Consider the following 18300-nt stretch of genomic DNA (forward strand, 5'->3'; position numbering starts at 1 on the left):
CATGTGGTTCTTAACCCATGAGTTCAACAATAATTTAATTGGTCTATACCATGCTCAGTGAGATGAGTCTACTGATGAAGTGCATGGATTTTGTAAAAATGTTGAGTTCCTATGGCATTTCTAGACACTTCCTGTCAATTTCGCTATCTTATCTCAGACTGGTAACACATAGTTTATGAGCCAGCACCATTTCATGGATCATGCCTTGAAGAATACTGATTTAGATGACCTTCCCAGTCTCCTGGTGCTTTCTGTTTTGGAAGGTTATTATTGATTCAATTTCTTTAATGGATGTAGGCTTGTGCAAGTTGTCTATTTCTTTTTGTATGAGTTTTGACAGATTATATCTTTTAAGGAATTGGTTCATTGCTTCTAGGTTATCAAATGTATGGACGTGGAGTTGTTTATAATATTCCTTTTATATCATTTTTTCTCTAAAAAAGAAATAAAAGAATATAGAATCTATAGATTCTATAGTGATGTCCCTTCTTTTATTTCTTTTTTTAAAAATTAATTGATTTATTTATTTTGAGAGAGGGAGAGAGAGAGAGAGCATGAACAGGGGAGGGGCAGAGAGAGAGGGAGGCACAGAATCGGAAGCAGGTTCCAGGCTCCAAGCCCCAAGCCGTCAGCCCAGAGCCCGACTCGGGGCTGGAACTCATGGGGATCATGACCTGAGCCGGAGTCAGACACCCAACTGACTGAGCCACCCGGGCGCCCCTCTCTCAGTTTTTACCTCAAGTGTTTTGACACTCTTGTTAGGTGTATGAGCATTAAACATTACTATGTCTCCTTGTAGAACTGACCCCGTTAATGTTATGTGATGCTACTCTTATCCCTGATAACTTTTCTTGCTCTGAAATCTGCAATTAATATAGCTACCCCTGCTTTCTTTTGATTAGTGGCAGCATAGTATATCTTTCTCAAACCTTTTGTTTTTAGTTATATGTGTCTTTATATTTATAGTGGTTTCTTGTCGACACGATGTAGTTGAGTCTTGTTTCTAATCTCCCTGATAATATCTGTCTTTAATTGGTGTATTTAGACCACCAAAGGTTAAAGTGTTATTGATATGGTTGGATTAGCATCTACCATATTCATTACTGTTTTCTACTCCCTGCCCTGTTCTTTGCTTCTGTTTTTGTCTTATTTCCTTGCCATTTGTGGTGCTATCTGGGCAATTTAGAAGATTCCATTTGTCTCATTTCTTAGTATGTCAATTATGCTTTTTTTTTTTTAACTTCCTTTACTGGTTGCCCTAGAGTTTGCAATATACACTTATGACCAATCTAAGACAACCTTCTTTTTTTTAATGCTTAGTTGGAGAGAAAGCACATGTACATGAGTGGGGAAGGAGTGCAGAGAGGGGGAGGGGTGCAGAGAGAGAGAGAGAGAGAAAGAGAGAAAGAATCCCAAGCAGGCTCCCCATTGTCAGCACGGAGCCCGATTTGGGGCTCGAATTCATGAACTGCGGGATCATGACCTGATCCAAAATCAAGTGAGACAGTCATCCAGCTAAGCCACCCAGGCACCCCTCTAAGTCAACTTTCAAATAACACTATACTGCTTCACCAGAGGCACAGGTACCTTATAATAACAAAACATTCTTAATTTCCCTCCTGTTTCTTGCTGTCATTGAATATCATTTATATGTATGCTATAATCATCAAATACATTATTATTATTATTATTTTGAACCAATTGTTACCTGTTAGATCAATTAAGAATACGAAAGGGGCACCTAGGTGACTCACTCGGTTAAGCTCTAGACTCTTGATTTCAGCTCAGGTCATGGCTCATGGGATTGAACCCTGTGAGTTGGGCCCCTGTGTTGTCAGTGAAGCCTGCTTGGGATTTTCTCTCTCCCTCTCTCTCTGCCCCTTCCCCACTTCTACTCTCTCTCTCTCTCTCTCTCTCAATAAATAGGTGAACTTAAAAAAAAAAAAAGAATAAGAGGGTGCCTGGTGGCTCAGTTGGTTGGGAGTCCAACTTCGACTCAGGTCATGATCTCATGGTTTGTGGGTTCGAGCCCCGCGCCGGGTTCTGTGCTGACCGCTCAGAGCCTGGAGCCTGTTTCAGATTCTGTGTCTCCCTCTCTCTCTGCCCCTCCCCCACTCATGCTCTGTCTCTGTCTCTCAATAATAAATAAATGTTAAAAAAATTTTAAAAAAAGAATAAGAAAAAAATGTTTATTTTACTTTCACTTATTCCTTCTCCCAACCTCTTCCTTTTTTAATCTGAGTTCTAACCTATATCATTTTCCTTCTCTTTGAACAACTTCTTTTGATATTTCTTGCAAGGTAGGTCTACTGGCAACATATTTCCTGTTTTTGTTTGTCCGAGAGAGTCTTTATTTATCCTTCACTTTTGAAGAAAAATAATTTCATAGGGTACAGAATTCAGGTTGGTGTTTTCTTTCTTTCCCCACCTCTCAACCCTTGAAATATTTCACTTCACTCCACCAGCTTGCATCATTTCTGAGGAGAAGTTGGGCATAATTCTTCTCTTTGCTCCTCTCCAGGTAAGGTGTTTTCTTGCTCTGGCTTCTTTCTTTCTTTTTTTTTTTTTTTCTTTTTTTTAAATTTTTTTTTTTTAACGTTTATTTATTTTTGAGACCGAGAGAGACAGAGCATGAACGGGGGAGGGGCAGAGAGAGGGAGACACAGAATCCGAAACAGGCTCCAGGCTCTGAGCTGGCAGCACAGAGCCCGACGCGGGGCTCGAACTCACGGACCGCGAGATCGTGACCTGAGCCGAAGTCGGCCGCTTAACCGACTGAGCCACCCAGGCGCCCCGCTCTGGCTTCTTTCAAGATAATTTTTTTAATCTTTGATTTTCTGCAGTTTGCATATGGTATACCTAGGTGTAGTGTGTTTTGTTTTTGTTTTTGTTTTCCTTTTTTGGAAGTATTCCCACTTGGTGTTCTCGGAGCTTCCTGGATCTGTGATTTGACAGTAATTTGTGGAAATTTGCGGTCATGATTTCTTCAACTATTTCTTCCGTGCCTTTCTCTTTTTCTTCTCTTTCTGGTATTCCTGTTATGTGTATAACCCCTTTTATAGTTGTCTCTTGGTTCTTGGATATTCTGTTCTGTATTTTTTTCTCTCTTGGCCTTTCTGTTTTAGAAGTTTCTAGTAACATATCCTTAAGCTCTGAGGTTATTTCCTCAACTGTGCCTATTCTACTAGTAAGCCCATGAAAAGCATTCTTCATTTCTGTTGCAGCGTTCCTGAACTCTAACATTTCTTTTGAGTTCTTTCTTACAATTCCTGTCTCTCCATTGACATTACCTTTCTGTTCCTGCATGTTGTCTATATTATCCTTTAGAGCCTTTTGCATATTTTTCAGTGTTATTTTACCTTTCTGTTCTGATAATTCTGGTATATCTGAGTCTGGTCCTGATCTGAGTTGCTCTGTCTCTTCAAACTGCATTTTTTTTTCTTTTTTTAGTATGTCTTGTAATTTTTTTTTTAATGTTTATTTTTGAGAGAGAGAGAGAAAAAAAAAAAAAGAGAGAGAGAGGGCATGAGCAGGGGAGGGGCAGAGAGAGAGGGAGACATAGATCTGAAGCAGGCTCCAGGCCCTGAGCTGTCAGCACAGAGCCCGATGAGGGACTCAACCTCATGAACTATGAGATCATGACCTGAGCCGAAGTCGGACACTCCACTCAGCCACCCAGGTGCCTCTGCCTTGTAATTTTTTGTCAAAAGGTGGACTTGATGTGCTGGGTAAAAGGAGCTGCAGTAAATAGGTCTTTAATAATGTGGTGCTTAGGGCAAGGAGGAGGAGGAGGGAGAAGGAAGAGTCTCTAGTCCTATGATTAAATCTCAGCCTTTAAAGAATCTTTTTTTAATGTTTATTCACCTTTGAGAGGGACAGAGTACGAGCAGGGGAGGGACAGAGAGAAAGGAAGACAGAGAATCTGAATCAGGCTCCAGGTTCTGAGCTGTCACCACAGAGCCCAACGTGGGGCTCAAACCATGAACCCCGAGATCATGGCCTGAGCTGCTTAACTGACTGAGCCATCCAGGTGCCCCTAGGTCTCAGCCTTTTTTAGTGAGCCTGCTTCGCTGGGCTGTGAACTTCACAAGTGCCTCTCCCTTTTCCTTCACTCCCCTGAGTAGAACAAGATGGCCAGAAGGGCTGCAGTTGGGTATTTTCCTTCCCTGGTGTAAGGCTCCAACAGGTGGGTCTGGGAATTTCCCTTTCCCCAGGTTAACTAGGCTCTCATGAAGCCCAGCCAATTAAGCCGGGGTTAAAAGGGCCTCAGCCTTCGTCTGAGGGGAGCATTTGTGAAGAACAGAGCGCTCCGGCTATTTCAAAATGGTTCCCTTCCCTTCTTCCCCTCCCAGAAGCAGGAGGGGATTGTCCTCAGACCTTCACTGCGAGAACCGGGCAAGGCTCCTGGAGGCAAACTCACGAAGTGTGGGGGCCCCCTCTGGAGTTTGTGATTCTTAGATTTAATCACCCTGAGCCTCCAGCCATCTGTCCATCACAGTTCAGGTCTCCCTACACCCACACCGGTTCCTGAGGAGGTTTTTGCTCACGGATTTCCACTCCTGTAAGTGATGATTTTGTTTCTGCCTGTTTCTCTCACTTTGGGGGCAGTGGTTTGTCCTGTGACCTTAGTTCTCTGATGGGTCCAAGAAGTGTGGATTCTTCCGTTCAGCTTTTCCTTGCGGTTGGGATAGAGTGTTGGCTTCCGGGCTCTTGACGTGCCAGACCCTAGACTCCTTTCCTTTTTATAAAATGATGCCTTGCCAATATTTTCTGGGCTAGTGCAGAATCTGGTGAAAATGGCCACATTCCAGTCACTGTTTACCTTTTTCTGGCTACACTTCTTCCCCCAAATAGTTCTTGGTTGTCAACAATCGGTTTTTTCCTTTGTGGATTCTCTTCAGCTCCACTCTGTCTTGGAGCACCAGCAACCAGCCCCACCCGTGCTTTCCAGGCGGGTCAACATTTAAGCAAGGACGGACTGCTTACCCTGTTGTCTTTCATAGTCTGCTTGCAAAGCCTGCTTCGTGAATTGAACTGGCTACAGCTGCATATTAGGCTGATGGCCTCCAGAGGGTACAGAAAAGGTTGGGTACTAAGTGATGGCTCAGAGCTAGATTTACAGACCTAGTTTTCTCTCAGCCTGTAACCTTACATCCATCCACATTGAAGCTCACCTGTATTTTGTGGCCTACTCACATTACTTCATCGCTTTCAGCCTTGCTTTTTTTTTTTTTTAAACATTTATTTATTTTTCAGACAGAGAGAGACAGAGCATGAACGGGGGAGGGTCAGAGAGAGAGGGAGACACAGAATCTGAAACAGGCTCCAAGCTCTGAGCTGTCAGCACAGAGCCCGATGCGGGGCTCGAACCCACGGACCGCGAGATCGTGACCTGAGCTGAAGTCGGCCGCTTAACCGACTGAGCCACCCAGGCACCCCTCAGCCTTGCTTTTATATCAGCATCACTGGCTCTGTTTCAGTTTAGTTGGTCTAGGTAGGTCCTGGTATTGGCATTGCTAAAAGTTCAAGTAATCCTACCATGCAACCAGGGTTGAAATCCATTGGTCTCTAGCAGGGGTCAGCATGCTGTTTCTTTAAAGGACCAGATAGTAAATATTTTAGGCTTTGAAGGGCATTATAGTCTCTGTTGCAATCACTTTACTCTGACGTAGCAGCCACAGGCAAGTGGCAATAGCTTGTGTTCCAATAATTGTATTTCTAGACACCAAAATTTGAACTCATATAATGTCATGTGTCACAAAATCCTTCTTCTTTTGCTGTTTTTTTTTTCAACTATTTAAAAATGTTGGGGTGCCTGGGTGTCTCAGTCAGTTAGGCGTTCGACTTGGGCTCAGGTCATGATCTCGCAGCTCGTGAGTTGGAAACCTGCATCGGGCTCTGTGCTGGCAGCTCGGAGCCTGGAGCCTGCTTTGGATTCTGTGTCTCCCTCTTTCTCTGCCCCTTCCCTGCTCGTGCTCTCTGTCTCTGTCTCTCTCTCTCTCTCTCTCCCTCCCTCAAAAATAAATAAACATTAAAAAATTTAAAAAAGAATAAAAATGTAAAAACCATTCTTGTCTCCAAGACATACGGTAACAGGTTGCAAGCAGGATCTGGCTTATGGGCTGTAGTTACGCAACCTCTGGTTAATAGTTTATTGCTTCAGTTTGGTTCCATAAGAGAAAATCTTTCTTTCTCAGATCACTGATCACATTTTAAGGGAATCCTATCATTGACTACTTCTTTTAAATAGGTCTTATCAGGACCTTTTGAAACATGGCCATACATTTCCTTAATAGCCTTAGAAATTGGAGCAGTTGAGATGTTTTTGTCTACCAGTACCAACCTGGTCTAAATGACTTAAAAGAGTAGGAAAGACATTCTGTCATTAAAATATAGACCGTTGAAAGGCTAATTCAGCTCCTCTACAATGTCATCAACACTTCTTTCTATTCTTCTATCCTCAGTACCAGTCATGGCTGGTATCTTGCCTCATGGTTACATGATGGCTATCATAGCTCCAGCCATCACATGCAGACACATCAACACCCAGCAAAGAGGCCGAGTGTTTCTTTCCCTGTATTATTATTATTTTTTTTTTAAGAGGAGGCAACCTTTTCTAGAACAGCCCTCCCCTGCATAAATCTCCCCTTATGTCCTAAAGACCAAATCAGTCCCTGGTAGAGGAACTGAGATCGCCGTAAAAGAAAAAAAAAAAAAAATCTGAAGAAGGCTGTCTCCTGGGCTTCTCTTTTCCATTTGTTTTATTTACTTCCCTTAAAGACCATCAGGGCATCGTGCAGTATAATTTTCCTGAGAGAAATTTTATTGATCTTCACTCAAATCGCTTATATTTTACATCAGTCCTCAGAGATGCTATTATAATTTCCATCAGATTATATTTAGAAAGAAATGTATCCTGTTCGGGTTTCCTTTGTTATCCTCCTAAAACCACACCACATTGCATATATAGCACCAAAATGTTCACGTAAAAAAAAAAGTAAAAAAAAAAAAAAATCATTTTGTTCATTTTTAACCACTGGAGTGTTGCCTGGCTTTTGTATTGTGAAAGCAACAAAAAATAGTGGTACCAAGAAAAGTATCGCGTCAAATTAAGAGTTCTAGAATCATCGATGTCGCCCTCCTGTGACCTCCACCACCTCCACGGGTATTCTGATAAGCATCCCAAGTGGTACATGACCCACCTCTACCTCCCCATTTGAAAATCCTGGAGGGAGATTTATATCCATTCCAAACTCAGCTGGGCTTCTCCTGTTGGGAGCCTTCGTGCCCAGCCAAGAGCACGACCCGAAATTCCACATTAGCAATTGTCCTAGAAAATCTGGTGCGCTAGCCCAGGGCACAGAGGCTTCTCACCCAAGCTCTTTTATGAGGTCATTAACCCCAGACACGTTTCCTAACCTCCCCGCGTTCTAGTTTTGTTATCTGTAAGGCAAGAGTTTGGACCATATGATTCACGAGGTCCCTGTTAGAGCTAATCTATGTCTTCTTACCATGGGACCCAAAATGTGGACCTTTACTTTCCAACGTTAAACCAATATCTACTCTCTTACTCTATTTGGGGAAGGCCGTATTCAGCCATAGTGTCCCTAAGATGATGTGTGAAAGCAGCAACTCTGTCCTGTCCTGTCCTGCCACAGCGCTGACAACCACGACGTTCTAGTGTGAGACGTTCCCACACAACAGCCTCCTCCTTTTCCTGCGCTAGGAGACAGATCAGAACACAAGTAAGCAAGAGCTACACCGGGCAGGAGAGAATTCCAGAGAGCTTTATTATTATTGTCTTCTTTAACTAAAGTGTTTGCAAATGTCTGCACTTTCATTCTTAATACTGAAACCTACTTTACCATTGTTTACAACACAACTGGCCACTGCAGCTCTAGAGAGGTTTTCCTTCTGGAACTCACTAGTGAGACCATAAAACCCTGAAAAACGTGTGTAGGCAGACACATTTTATTTGGTGGCAAAAGCAGGCTCCTGTGGCTGATCAATGTTTTCCTTTTCCTTCAGACCTACTTCCTAGGCTGACTAATAATCCTAGTTTTTTCTCAACCCCTGTAGCACTTTCCTATTTTTCTCAGGGCTGTTACATGTTTAGGGGAAATTTTCCCCACGGAGCGTGACGATGGCTAACCAGATTGACATTTGTCAGGCTTCACCCCCAGCCTGAAGCGCCTGATTCATGCTGGAGCCTGCCAGGGAAGTGCAGGGAAGGTCTGGAACCCCCCTACGGCTCCCTTCCCCGGGGAGTGGCAGGGTGGGGGGCGCTCTCTGTTAGCTTGAAATAGTTCCCGAGTGCAGTTTATAGCTGCTCCCCCGGGCCAGGTGACCCCTCCTGACGCCGCAGGCCTGCATCCAGAGTCCCTGCCCCAGGGCGGGTCCTGGTGGCCTCTTCGTAGGAGGGTGGTGAGCACGCCGGGACGAGGGCCGCCTCCCGGGGCAGCGGGGAGTAAGGGAAGCCAGGCTCGCCGCTCCAGGGGAGGTCGGGCCGGAAGTCCGTGACCTCTCCCGCCGAGGGGGGGTGCTCTGGGAGGTCGATGCTGAACACCTGCCCCCGGGGCCTAGCGGCCTGGCAGTGGCGGTACAGGAACAGCAGCAGAAAGGCCAGGAAGAGCAGGATGGTCGCTGGAAGAAGGATGCACAGGAAGGGCTCCACGTCGTCTTTCGCGGAACTTACCTTCTGGGTGCCCTGCAGTGAGGGAACAGAGCTGGGTTAGGAGGAGAGGAAAGCAGAGTCTCTTTCCTTTTGATTCTCAGCATCATTCCCACTCTCAGAATCACTGTCGTCATTTCTTTATGCCAATGAGCTGGAGCCCGCAGGAAATAAAGCGAATTTATATGATGAAATAGGAATGCAGATGTCAAAAATACACGTTGATGGTATCCTACGGTATTTCATATTACAGTAGGAGAGTAGGTTTTCGTCGGTAGGTCCACCCCTCATTCTTCGAATGGCTGCTCTTAACTATTTATGCACTTACTTAATTTAGAACTAGCCCAATGATGTTGTATTGCCGCACGAAGGACCATATGGAACTTAAATCCTTTAATGCTGGCATGAATTCTGACATCGTTATGTGTGCATGTCACAATAAAGAATATTTGAGGGGGTGGCTGGCTGGCTGTCTCAGGCCTTTACGCATCTGACTTCAGCTCAGGTCATGATCTGGTGGTTCCAGTGTTCGAACCTCACGTGGGGCTCTGTGCCTGGAGCCTGCTTGGAATTCTGTGTCTCCCTCTTTCTCTGCCCCTTCCCCTGCTCACGCTGTCTCTCACTCTCTCTCTCACTCTCTCAAAAGTAAATAAAAAAACATTAAAAAAGAGTATTTGAAATCTGAGTTAATAGCTAATGCTTATGATGCATGAGATTTTAAAATTCCTTCCATTTGTTTTTGCGATATCTGTAGCATCAATACGGAAACTTTGAATTCTTTAAAGAAAAAATTATATCGTAGCCTAAAATTTCTCTAAGTGACTGTGTAGCAACTAGTTTGCAGCCAAATTCCTGCCACATGCTGAAATTCATGCAACATGCTGGTTTATATCTGTTCAAAGGGGAAAAAAGCCTGAATTGAGCAATTAAGTCTAATGAATCTTATAATCCTATAGAAAACAAACAACCTCCCCACCCCCTAAATACCCTACCTACCCTAGGATGTTATTAAGCTAGACATGAGAGGATTTCTGCAGTGTCTATACGTTGAGATACCAGTTATTTGTGAGCCCTGTCTGGTATAAACACTAATTGTCTGGTTATTTTCTTAGAGTAAAATCTTTGAAGTGTAAGCCTATTTGGTGCTTTGCTATTATGATAGTAATCCTCTGCAGGGCTTCCCGTCTCCCAGCCAAACTTCAGTGGAAACATGAAATTAAATATTCTTGAAAGTTCACTGGTTAAAAAAAAAATTGCAGATAAATTCTTAAGCAACCTAGAAGGTATTGATTTTACACTATTAGCTCACAAGGTAATGATGGTTCTTGAGGGAGTAAATAATATAAGAGCCATGAAATGATGCTTCAACAGCAAGGTACAAAAGCAGTATAAAAAATACTGTTCCAGATTGCATACACACTGCTTTCAATAAAGCTGCTAAGAAGTAGTGAGGTATTAAAAAAAAAAAAAAAAGAAAACAACCTCTCTGTTATACAACTCATACAGCACCAAATGTAATGTTTGTATCCACTATTACAGAAGAAAAAAAATTAAAGCCTTATATTGTGTTTCAAACAAACAAGCAAAATACTAAACTCTTTATCTTCTTATTTAAAACAAATTATAACGTCCGTTAGCATGATGGATGGTTCTCCTTTCTTTCTTTCTTTCTTTCTTTCTTTCTTTCTTTCTTTCTTTCTTTCTTTCTTTCATGTTTGTTGATGTTTGAGAGAGAATATGAGTGGGGAAGGGGCAGAGAGAGAAGGAGACACAGAATCCGAAGCAAGCTCCAGGCTCTGAGCTTTTAGCACAGAGCCTGACGTGGGGCTCAAACTCAGGAACCACGAGATCATGACCTGAGCTGAAGTCAATGCTTAACTGACTGAGCCACCCAGGTGCCCCTCCAGCCCCTCACTTTCGATCTGCAGGTGTCTTTATGTCTAAAATGAGTCTCTTGTAGGTCGCATATAGATGAATCTTGTGTTTTTATCCATTCTGATACCCCATGTCTTTTGATGATAATAAAACTATGAGAGTTGAGGGTCTTTCCTTGATTTTGGGGGTGAGAACAACTGTTTTGCTGACCATGACCTCATCTAGTGTTGTATAATCTTTTTTATATCCTGAAGAATTTACAATTATGTGTGTTATTTTGGTACAAAATTAGATAGTTTATTTAATATTTATATTGCCAGATAGTTTGTTCTTGGTAAGATGTAAGTTCAGGTATTTTAGCTTGAAGTGCATAAAAATTAAAAGTTTTGTTTTTGTTTTGGAGTGTGATAGCCCTGGCTTTGAACTCTAGTAGGACTTTCTAATACCTGAGTGACTTTGGACCATTTATTTGTCCCCTATGGGTCTGGGTTTCCTTCTCTGTGAAGTGGAAATAGTAACATCTTTTTTGGACGGTTGGCATGAGAATTTAATGAATCAATGTGTGTAAAGCACTTGGTGAATAATAAATATTTATATCTCAGGGACTCACATGGTCAAATTTACTAGAAAATAAAATACAAAAGATAAACAGAAGTCTAGAAATGTATTGCTAAGGTTAGAAAATATAGTGAACATTAAAAAACCTAGCATTACTATGTTTATATTATAAGGACTGTATTTTTTCAGAAAAAAATATTTTAGTAATATATTTTATGTATGTGATGTATTTCTAAATTATGGGTTCTTTCTGTTTTCTTACGCATAATCTAATTTATCAAAACTACTAACTTAAAATCTGTTGTGATATAATACGACTTTGATTACAAAAGCTATAAGAATAGATGAACTCATAAATATAAATTTACTACCATGAGTAAAAAACAAGTTGGAGTCAAAAGCAATTTAACTATGTTGAGATTTTTTTCTCTAGACGAATCAATAAAAATGTTAAAACTGTTATCACTTTTGGTGCTTAAAACAATTACTCTTCAACCTTGATAAACTTGGACTGTTTTGCATAACTCAATTTTCTTCATTCTCCATCAATTATATGAATGATAATAGTTTCTAAACAGTTGGGGCCATCAAATTTTAAATACTCTGTTACACTCTCTGAGTTCAATATGCATAGAATATAAAGATACTTAATGTTCTATTTAAAAGGTTTTGTGTGATAGACACTATTGTTTACAACTATGCCATTTATGGTAATTATCAATACTCGTTGCATTTTTTTTACAATTAGTTTGCAATTAGTTGCAGAATTTTGGAAGGGGAAAGGACATAGTCCCTTCCTGTAATCAGTACTTCCACTGGTTGAGTCAAATGTATCCAAATATAAAGTGGCACTAAAAGATTTATCTAAGATGGCAAATTAGGACAATTTCTTGACATAAAGAACTCCTTTTCTAGTGAAGAGAAGCACAGAGATACGGAACAAATTTATGATATCCTTAATTTTCTCTTTCACTAATTCTTGGTGTATTGGTTCAAATTATTTTGGATTTTTTTTTAATGCAAAAAGGGTGCCTACTTTAAAGCAATTTTTTTAAATGTTTATTCATTTTTGACAGAGAGGGAGAGAGAGAGTGTGAGAGGGGGAGGGGCAGAGAGAGAGGGAGACACAGAATCCCAAGCAGGTTCCAGGCTCCCAGCTGTCAGCACGGAGCTCAACACAGGGCTCAAAGTCAGGGACCCTTGAGCTCATGACCTGAGCCAAAGTCAGACGCTTTACTGACTGAGCCTCCCAGGCGCCCCACAGATGTCTGCTTTTTCAGTCAAATGTTCTAGTTTGTTAACTTCCCTCAAAGTTGTTTCTTTTAATATTTCTCTGACGTGTCTATTGATGCAAGAACTTTGTTATTCAGGGAACGTCTCTAAAAATATTCAGTCAAAAGTGTAACTGTTGAAGGATATACAATCATAAGTATAAATGCAATTATAAACATAAAATGTAAATATAAATATATACGTGAGTATATATAAAATGCATCTAAAATTTCTTTCTGGAAGAGGTAGTTTGGGAGGACTTAGACACCAGTGTCCTCAGCTGATGTTCCAGACGAGAAGAAAATAGGTTGGTTTCCCTCTTTTGTTCTGGGGACCGCAGTATCCCTCGCTTCCCTCCTGCTGATAACATTAATTGAGTCCTTAGGTTTCTACAAATATTTTTCCCTGGTGCTGCCTCAGGTTGAGGCTTCTTTGGTGACTTCCCAGGCAAAGCCGAGCCGCTGGTGTTTCTTAGAGACAAAAGCCTGCCTGACCCCCCCCCCCCCCCCCACCCGCTGCCCTCCCTGAGGTAAGATCCGTGGCTTCTTCTAACTCTCGGAGCAACACTGTCCCCTCCTCACACCGCCAGAGAGCTGCAGGGGGGCCTCTTGTTTTCCTGTAAGCAGACATCGCTTCCTGTGTAAAGAACAAAGTCCTAAAACCAAGGCCCACAACTCTGTCGTCCCCTCTCCTGCCCTCAGGTTATTTCTGGGAGAAGTCTGACCTATCACGAGTTCTTGGAACATCTCTGTGGCAAGTTTCACTTGAATTCATCATTGTCAAAAGACGGCAACTTTCACGTTACTTCCCCAGACCGTGCCAGTCCGTGAAGTCAGCTTTCTGTCATCCCCAGGGAGTAAAATGCGGCCACTAAGTTTTAAGATCCTACGGATACAGGCATTGTTGGCTTTAAAACTGACCAAGATACTTTGGGGGGAAGAAAAGGCTTAAGTCATGGGTACAGACCTGCAGCTGGGTTTCCGGGAGAGGTAGGCTTGATTCGCTAGTTAACCACTCATGTGTCCCCCTGCCAGCGTGTCCATACTTCCTCCAGCTGCTGGCCATCAGTCCCCGCATGTTTCCATCCGACTGACGCACCGGCCACCCTTCTACCTCGCTGCCCAGATTTCAACAACACCGCCTGCGTGCGGCCTCCATCCAGCTTGGATGTGCTCGGCTGATGGCTGTTGGTAAATTCGTTCTTTGACGAGTGGCAACCAGGAGGAGAGACCAATCAGAGAGACCTCCCAGGACTGACTGTATTTAAATTCAGTGCCTCCGCATTTGTTTTCGTGGCCTTTCTCACGGTAAGGATTGGCATCAGATGTCAGACGTGAAATAGATTTTGGACAGAGGACGTCTCTGCATTAGCATTGTTACAGTAAAACTACCCAAGCGGAATTTCCTTTAATTATTTCTGTGTTCTATGACACAGAGAGAAGGGGTATTCGGTAGAGAAGCAGGACTGCTTTATAACATTTTAGTGAATTATTTAGTTGAAGGATGTTAATGACAAAGTTGTACAGAAGCCAGACACACAATAGCTCAGATTGTTTGGAAGAAATATTTTCTGGTTTCAGTTAAAAAAAAATTACCGATACTTAAGTAGTATTTCTTTTGATTATCTTGGGAACTTTATAAAATTATACCAAGCTTAAAATAAAAAAACTTTCAATTTGAGCATTCACGGAGGTAACCTTGGGATGTTTAATTCTACGTGTTTATGGAGAATTGAACGTTTAAGACGTGGTGGTTGGATTCTCTTTCTTTTAGCAGAGTAAACGTCAGTTTCAAATATTTATTCAAAATACTGCATTTCAGTATTGCAACTACCCACATCCTGACCTAAGCATCATTTCCATCCAAGCAACTGTCATGATGCTGAAATAGTATCTCTTTTTTAAAAAGTTTATTTATTTATTTTGAGAGTGTGTGTGCACGTGCACACACACGCGCGCGCGCACACACACACACACACACACACGAGCAGGGGAGGAGCAGAGAAAGAGAGAGAGAATCCCAAGCAGGCTCCATGCTGTTAGTGCAGAGCCCAACTAGGGGCTTGAACCCATGAACCCTGAGATCATAACTTGAGCCAAAACCAAGAGTTGGACACTTAACTGACTGAGCCACCCAGGCGTCCCTGAAATAGTATTTCTTAACTATGATTACTATTTTTTTCTTAAAAATTTTTTGGTAATGTTTATCTATTTTTGAGAGAGAGAGAGAAAGAGCCCATACGTGGGAGGGGCGGAGGGAGGGAGGGAGGGAGGGAGGGAGGGAGAGAGAGAGAGAGAGAGAGAGAGAGACTCCAAAGCAACTCCGCTCCGACAGAGGAGGGCCGGGTGCGGGGCTCCGACCCAGGAACCACTAGATCATGACCTTAGCTGAAGTCGGATACTTAACCAGCTGAGCCACCAGGTGCCCCTGTTGTTTTTTGTTAATTAGGGTTCTCCAACATTGGCTCATGGTGGCCTATGAACAGGTTTCTGGGGTGAGGTGGTAAACTCAATACAGTTTTAGATAGATCCAATTTTCTTAGGAGGAGCCCTAGTTTTCCTTACTCTTCCAAAGACAGCTGCCCTCCTTGATGAAGTCTGGCTCTTTGCCAAACTTATTTGTGGTAAAAGTTTTCACGAAGTTTCCCAGGGCCCAGATCAGTATCTTAGTGTGGAACTCCTTTGTCACTTCATCCTTTTATTTCTTATCATGGAGTAAGTTGATTTTGTGCTCTTAGTTACATAACTGCCTTGTTCAGCTGATGAATTCCTATTTGCAGCCAATCCTGCATCCCCACGCTGTTAAATCCAGAACACCTGACCTGTTTGTTTATTTATTATTTGCTATTTTGCGTGTCTGTGGCTTTGCCAGGACTATGTCCTCAACTCCTTCTCTACCTTATTACGTAAATACTTTCATTTCTGGAGAAGCAAAGTGGAAATCTGGATCAAAAACATTACGTATGCATCTGAAATGTTGACCTTCCTCCGGCATTGAATGAATCAGATAGAGATTCCTGCTTTTATGGATACATTTTTGGGGACCAAGAGAAACAAATCACACAAGTAAAATGTATATATCAGAAGGTGATAAATGCTATCGAGGAAAAGAAGAGGAGCAAAGTAAATGTGGAAGGAGGGGGGCTTTTAAAAGGGGAAGTCAACTGGGACCTCAGGGCAAGTGATATTTGCACAGAAAGCTGAAGGATGCAAGGGATTCAGCCATGAAGTTATCAGAAAAGCATTACAGACCAAGGGAATAGCCAGTGCAAAGGTCCTGAGGCAGATACATGCCTGGTAAGTTCTCAGAATGACTAGAACTTCAGGGTGGCTGGAGCTAGGAAAAAAGCAGGAGACAAGGGGAGAGAGAGAGAGAGAGAGAGAGAGAGAATATGTGGGAGGTGTTAGGACAGCATAGAATGTAGAATTTATAGAGCATTGTAAGAATTTTGGCTTTTACTCTAAGAAAAATGGAGTGGTCATGTAGCATTTTGAGCAGAGGAGTGACAAGATCTGACTTCTATTTTAAAAGGATAACTCAGGCTCATCTGTGTTTGAAATAGGTGTAGGAATTAGGACAAAAGCAGGGAGGCCAGCTAGGGGCTCTTGTAATAATCCAGGGAAGAAACACTGGACCAGAGTAGTAGCAGTGGAGGTGATGACGTTCTAGATAGATTTTTAGGAATAGACCCAACAAGATTTCTGAAAGAACTGAAAGTGATGCAAAATGGGGGAAAAGAAACCAAGGAGCATTCTGTTTTAGGCTCGAGCAACAGGAAGGATGACCGCTGGATGGGGCAGGTTATTAGGTTTTGGTTTTACACGAGAAGAATAAAGATTCAGAATTGAGTTTGGACATGCTAAGTTTGCAATGTGTGGGAATTTGGGTATTTGAATTTGAATTCAGGATTGAGGACTAGACCACAGACAATAGTTGGAACCCATTGTCAGGGAGTTGGTATTGAAAACTACAAGACTTGATGAGCTCACCAAAAGGCTTAAGATCAGTAGGATGGGGAGACAAAGGGAGTGGCCAGTCAGGTGTAAGAGAAGCCAAGAATGTCTGGTATCCTGGAATCCAAGGGAAGAAATGTTTCTAGAAAGAGGGATTGATCCTCTGTCTCAAAAGCTACTGTGGAACCAAGTAAGATGATGGATGAGACTTACTACGGGATTTAACAAAATGGGTTGTGGGGAAAGGGTGCCATTGGTTATTTGGACAAGAGCAGTTTTGGTGGGGTGGCTGGGGCAAAGCTTGAATGGAATGGTTATAAGAGAGAAAAGGCGGAGCAGAATTGGAGATAGTGAATATCAAAAACTTTGGGTTATTTTTGCCTGAAAGGGGAACAAAAGAATGATGCAGTAGCTGCATAGAGAGGTAGTGTTCCATACCAAAGTAGAGTTACATACCAAAACAGAACAAGTTAATAGATAACAGAGAAAAGAAGCCATCAATATATGTCCACCCTCAGCAATTCCACTTCTAGGAATTCATCCTTAGGAAATAATCTGAAAAAAATTTAAAAATAAAAAAAAAGAATTTGATGAATATTCAAAGGTATTATATTATCGAAAGCCGTTTTAACACACTTTGAACGTCCATGATAACAAACAACAGGAAATTATTAAAAATCCTACAAAATGATAATTGGCTAATAAGATATCCACATATAAAGACAGATTAGCATCTGAAAGTAAGTACCAGAAAACTGTAAAATGCTTACCACATATTAAGAGAAACTTTTCAGGAAACTGCATCTTTATTATACATTTTAATGTCTCTGCATATCAAAAAAAAGTCAACGTTAACAGCGGTATTTTTTCTAAGTGGCAGAAATATGAGGTTTTTTTTTTTATGGGACTATGGTTCTTTTTGCTGATCAACATTTTAAATTTTTCTATGAATATAGATATTATGTTTTCAAGAATTACCAAGACTCCTTGGTTTTCTGGATCTGCTGGTTTGTAGATCAGTTGGGCCCAAGGGAATTTGCTTTAGCTGTTTCACATATGTGAAATAATGGAGGGGTCAGTAAGGGAGGAAAAGTCCCTGAAAACTCATGGTAGGGGAAGATTGAAATGAACTAAAGATGCATATAGAACAGTAGTATTTTTTTCCCACCATTAATTCTAAACTAGCAAATACATTTGAATTTTAGCAAACTGGTCAGCGTACTTTCTCCAGATGGCGATTATAGGAATCAAATAAGCTTCTATTTGATTAGGAGGACTGAAAACTAATCAGTAGACAACAGGGAGCACGGTGATGAGTCATTCTGCCAGAACCAGAGTTCCATGGAGACCAGGGGTTCACCCAAGGGTCAGTTCTGGCCTTGGGTTTTGTCAACTTTGTCCCTGATCGTCTGGAAGGGAAGAGACCCAAACAATGTGACTAAATCCACTAGCAATATGGACTGAAAGAAGAAGATGAGCCAGAAATGATTTTTTAAAGAAACAAGTATGACGATAAAAAAGGAAAAATTATTGATACGAAGTTTACTTTGGAAAAATATGAACACTTGTGGAAAAGGAAGACTTCCATTTTGAACAAAAGATTAAAAGAAATTTTATAAAGCTACAATTGACATAAAACAGAATCTTAGCGTTCTTATGGGCAGATTTTAGTGAGTCTAAGCTCAAAGATCTTGTGAGTTCAGTTTGATGAATTTTGACAGTTTATTTACCCCTGTAATCACCACGTAAAACCTATAAAATACATAAAACATTTCCATCACTCCAGAAATTTCCTTTCTCCTTCAGTCAACTATTTTTAAATTCCTACCTACAATGGAAGAATATTTTAAAAAATATCAATTCTTCCCCCAAATCAGAAAGCAGGATATGAACTGTATGAGCATACTGTGTTCTCTAGTCATGAACTTGGGTCTTTTCAAATATTTGGCCTTTAGATCTCTATACCTAGAA

General features: G+C 41.6%; 1 protein-coding gene across 1 annotated transcript; it reads right to left on the reverse strand.

Moving 5' to 3' along the window:
• Positions 1 to 8320: 8320 nt before the first annotated feature.
• Positions 8321 to 13647, reverse strand: SMIM28 (small integral membrane protein 28). The gene is made up of 2 exons (XM_053905300.1): positions 13343 to 13647; positions 8321 to 8707 (listed from the first exon to the last, which is right to left on the reverse strand). The coding sequence occupies exons 1-2, from the start codon at positions 13451 to 13453 to the stop codon at positions 8321 to 8323; spliced, it is 498 nt and encodes a 165-aa protein (XP_053761275.1). The 5' UTR covers positions 13454 to 13647.
• Between the last annotated feature and the right edge of the window lie 4653 nt (positions 13648 to 18300).

This window comes from Panthera pardus, unplaced genomic scaffold (assembly GCF_024362965.1).
Source record: "Panthera pardus isolate Hobbes unplaced genomic scaffold, ASM2436296v1 HiC_scaffold_17, whole genome shotgun sequence".
In the NCBI taxonomy this organism is placed as follows: domain Eukaryota; kingdom Metazoa; phylum Chordata; class Mammalia; order Carnivora; family Felidae; genus Panthera; species Panthera pardus.